Source organism: Rhinopithecus bieti, unplaced genomic scaffold, assembly GCF_001698545.2.
Source record: "Rhinopithecus bieti isolate Rb0 unplaced genomic scaffold, ASM169854v2 scaffold_25304, whole genome shotgun sequence".
NCBI classification, from domain to species: Eukaryota; Metazoa; Chordata; class Mammalia; order Primates; family Cercopithecidae; genus Rhinopithecus; species Rhinopithecus bieti.
In genome coordinates this window covers 322,260-324,631 of record NW_016811568.1, presented here as the reverse complement: position 1 = coordinate 324,631, position 2,372 = coordinate 322,260, and the positions used below count along the sequence as shown (strand labels likewise).

Below are 2,372 nucleotides of genomic sequence, written 5' to 3'. Positions count from 1 at the left end.
CACCCACACACCCCCCCCCACACACACCTACCTTGATCAGAGGACAAGAAGGATCCAGTGGATGATAAGGCACACGCAGGCCCCTCACCTCCCTTTTACCCGGAGTCTGGCCATGGTGGCCAGCTTAGGGGCCTTGTCTATCTGGTCCCCTCATCGGCTCCTGCTCAGCCTCCAGCACAGTCTCCAGGCACAGGGCCCAGCCCTCTGCTAACTGTCCCACCAGCTACATCCCCCGGAGACTGGGCTGGACTGGGCTCTGGTGCAGGGAGGAGCTGGCTTCCTAGGAGTGGGCGGCTGTGAATGGCTGCTCTGAGCCTCTGGAATCCTGAAGAGCCATGGGAGGCTGGTAATGGCCAGGCTGGCACTCACGGCCACCTGCGGGGTGGTTCCCTGCAGCCTGCCCTCCCCAAATCTGCTCTGTCTCCCACAGACTCTGATGCCTGGGGAGTATGCAGTAAAAACAGGGATACTCCAAATATGGCTGTACTCTGATGGTCCCAGCGCCAATCTTCCTCAGGCTCTCCCTCTGTGCCCTTCATGCCCTGTTCAGCTCTGCAACCCTCAGGCCATCTTGCCCACTCACCTGGTCTTTCCTCAAGGAGGCTGGAGTTCCCAGAGGCTAGAGCTCCTTCAACAACTATTTCCTGAGCCCCAGCTTGTTCCAGCTGGACCCTGTACCCAGACCCTAAGGGTGTGAAGAGGCCCCTAAGCCTGCCCCTGAGGGGACCACAAAGGCACCCAGTCTGGCTTTGGCAATGCAGACTCTCAGCAGCCCCTGGCCCTGGGGCCGGGATGGGAGCCCTCTTCTGTGTTCCCACAGTCCCCGGCTGCCTCTGTCATAGCAATGGTGATAACAACGATGGTGCTGATAACAGCTACTATTTCCTGAGCACTTGCTCTGTGCCCGGCACCATGCCAAGGCTGGGCGGAGCTCACAGTCTGCTAGGAAGATGGGTATGTAAACAGATCCTATAGTACTATCCTCTACAGTGATGGCAGATGTCCTCTGAGCACTCACCCTGAGTCAGGAACTAGGCTAAACATTCTCCTGGCATCTCCTTTAATCTCCGCCTCATCACCTGCTTTTTGCCGAGGAGGACATTGCAGCCCACACAACACTGTGTTGTCTGGTCTACTCTCCTGTGTGTCTCTCTTTAGCGAGTAAGCTTCTGGAGCTGCACTGGGCAATAGAACTTTCAGTGATAATGGAAATGTTCTATGTCTGTGCTGTCCAGTACAGTAGCCACTAGCCACAGATAGCTACCAATCACTTAAAATGTGGCTATAGTGACCAAGGAACTGGATTTTTTACTTTAATTTGTGGCTACCATATTAGCTCAGCTCTGTTTCGTTTGTTGTTGTTGTTAGTTCTTTTGAACGGGTTTCACTCTGTTGCCCAGGCTGGAAGACAGTGGCGCAATCATGGCTCACTGCAGCCTCCTGGGCACAAGCGATCCTCCTGCTTCTGCCTCCAGAGTAGCTGGGACCACAGGCATGCACCACCATGCCCAGCTAATTTTTTATTTTTTGTAGAGATGGGGGTCTCCCTGTGTTGCTCAGGCTGGTCTCAAACTTCTGAGCTCAAGCAATACTCCTACCTCCACCTCCCAAAGTGCTGGGATTACAGTCATAAGCCACTATGCACGGCCGACAGCTCAGTTCTGAAGGGCCTGGATCTTCTCTGGGCCCCACGGCCTGACAAGAATTGGCTTCGGTAAGTTTCTTTTTCTTTCTTTTTTTTTTTTTGAGACAAAGTCTCGCTTAGTGGCCCAGGTTGGAGTGCAGTGGCCGGATCTCAGCTCACTGCAAGCTCCGCCTCCCAGGTTTACGCCATTCTCCTGCCTCAGCCTCCCGAGTAGCTGGGACTACAGGCGCCCGACACCTCGCCTGGCTGGTTTTTTTGTATTTTTTAGTAGAGACGGGGTTTCATCGTGTTAGCCAGGATGGTCTTGATCTCCTGACCTGGTGATCCGCCCGTCTCGGCCTCCCAAAGTGCTGGGATTACAGGCTTGAGCCACCGCGCCCGGCCAAGTTTCTTTTTCTTGAGAGTCTCAATCTCTCACCCAGGCTGGACTGCAGTGGCGGGATCTCGGCTCACTGCAACCTCCACCTCCCGGGTTCAAGCCTCAGGATAATCCTACTTCAGTCTCCCAAGTAGCTGAGATTACAAGCATATGCCACCACATCTGGTTAATTTTTGTATTTTTAGTAGAGATGGGGTTTCAACATGTTGGCCAGGCCGGTCTCGAACTCCTGACCTTAAGTGATCCATCTGCCTCAGCCTCCCAAAGTGCTGAGATTACATGCATGAGCCACCATATCCGACCAGTAAATTTCTTTAGAAAGAAATAATAAATGAATGAATTAATGAT

General features: G+C 53.4%; 1 protein-coding gene across 1 annotated transcript in view; it reads right to left on the bottom strand.

The window, feature by feature from the left end:
- The window catches only part of LOC108543555 (uncharacterized), a 4,540-nt gene extending 3,417 nt beyond the window's left edge, over positions 1-1,123 (bottom strand). Inside the window, exon 1 of the mRNA XM_017894086.1 lies at positions 1,019-1,123. Within this exon, the coding sequence (XP_017749575.1) occupies positions 1,019-1,044 (26 nt within the window). The 5' untranslated portion in view covers positions 1,045-1,123. The remainder of the gene's footprint in view (positions 1-1,018) is intronic.
- Positions 1,124-2,372: the final 1,249 nt, after the last annotated feature.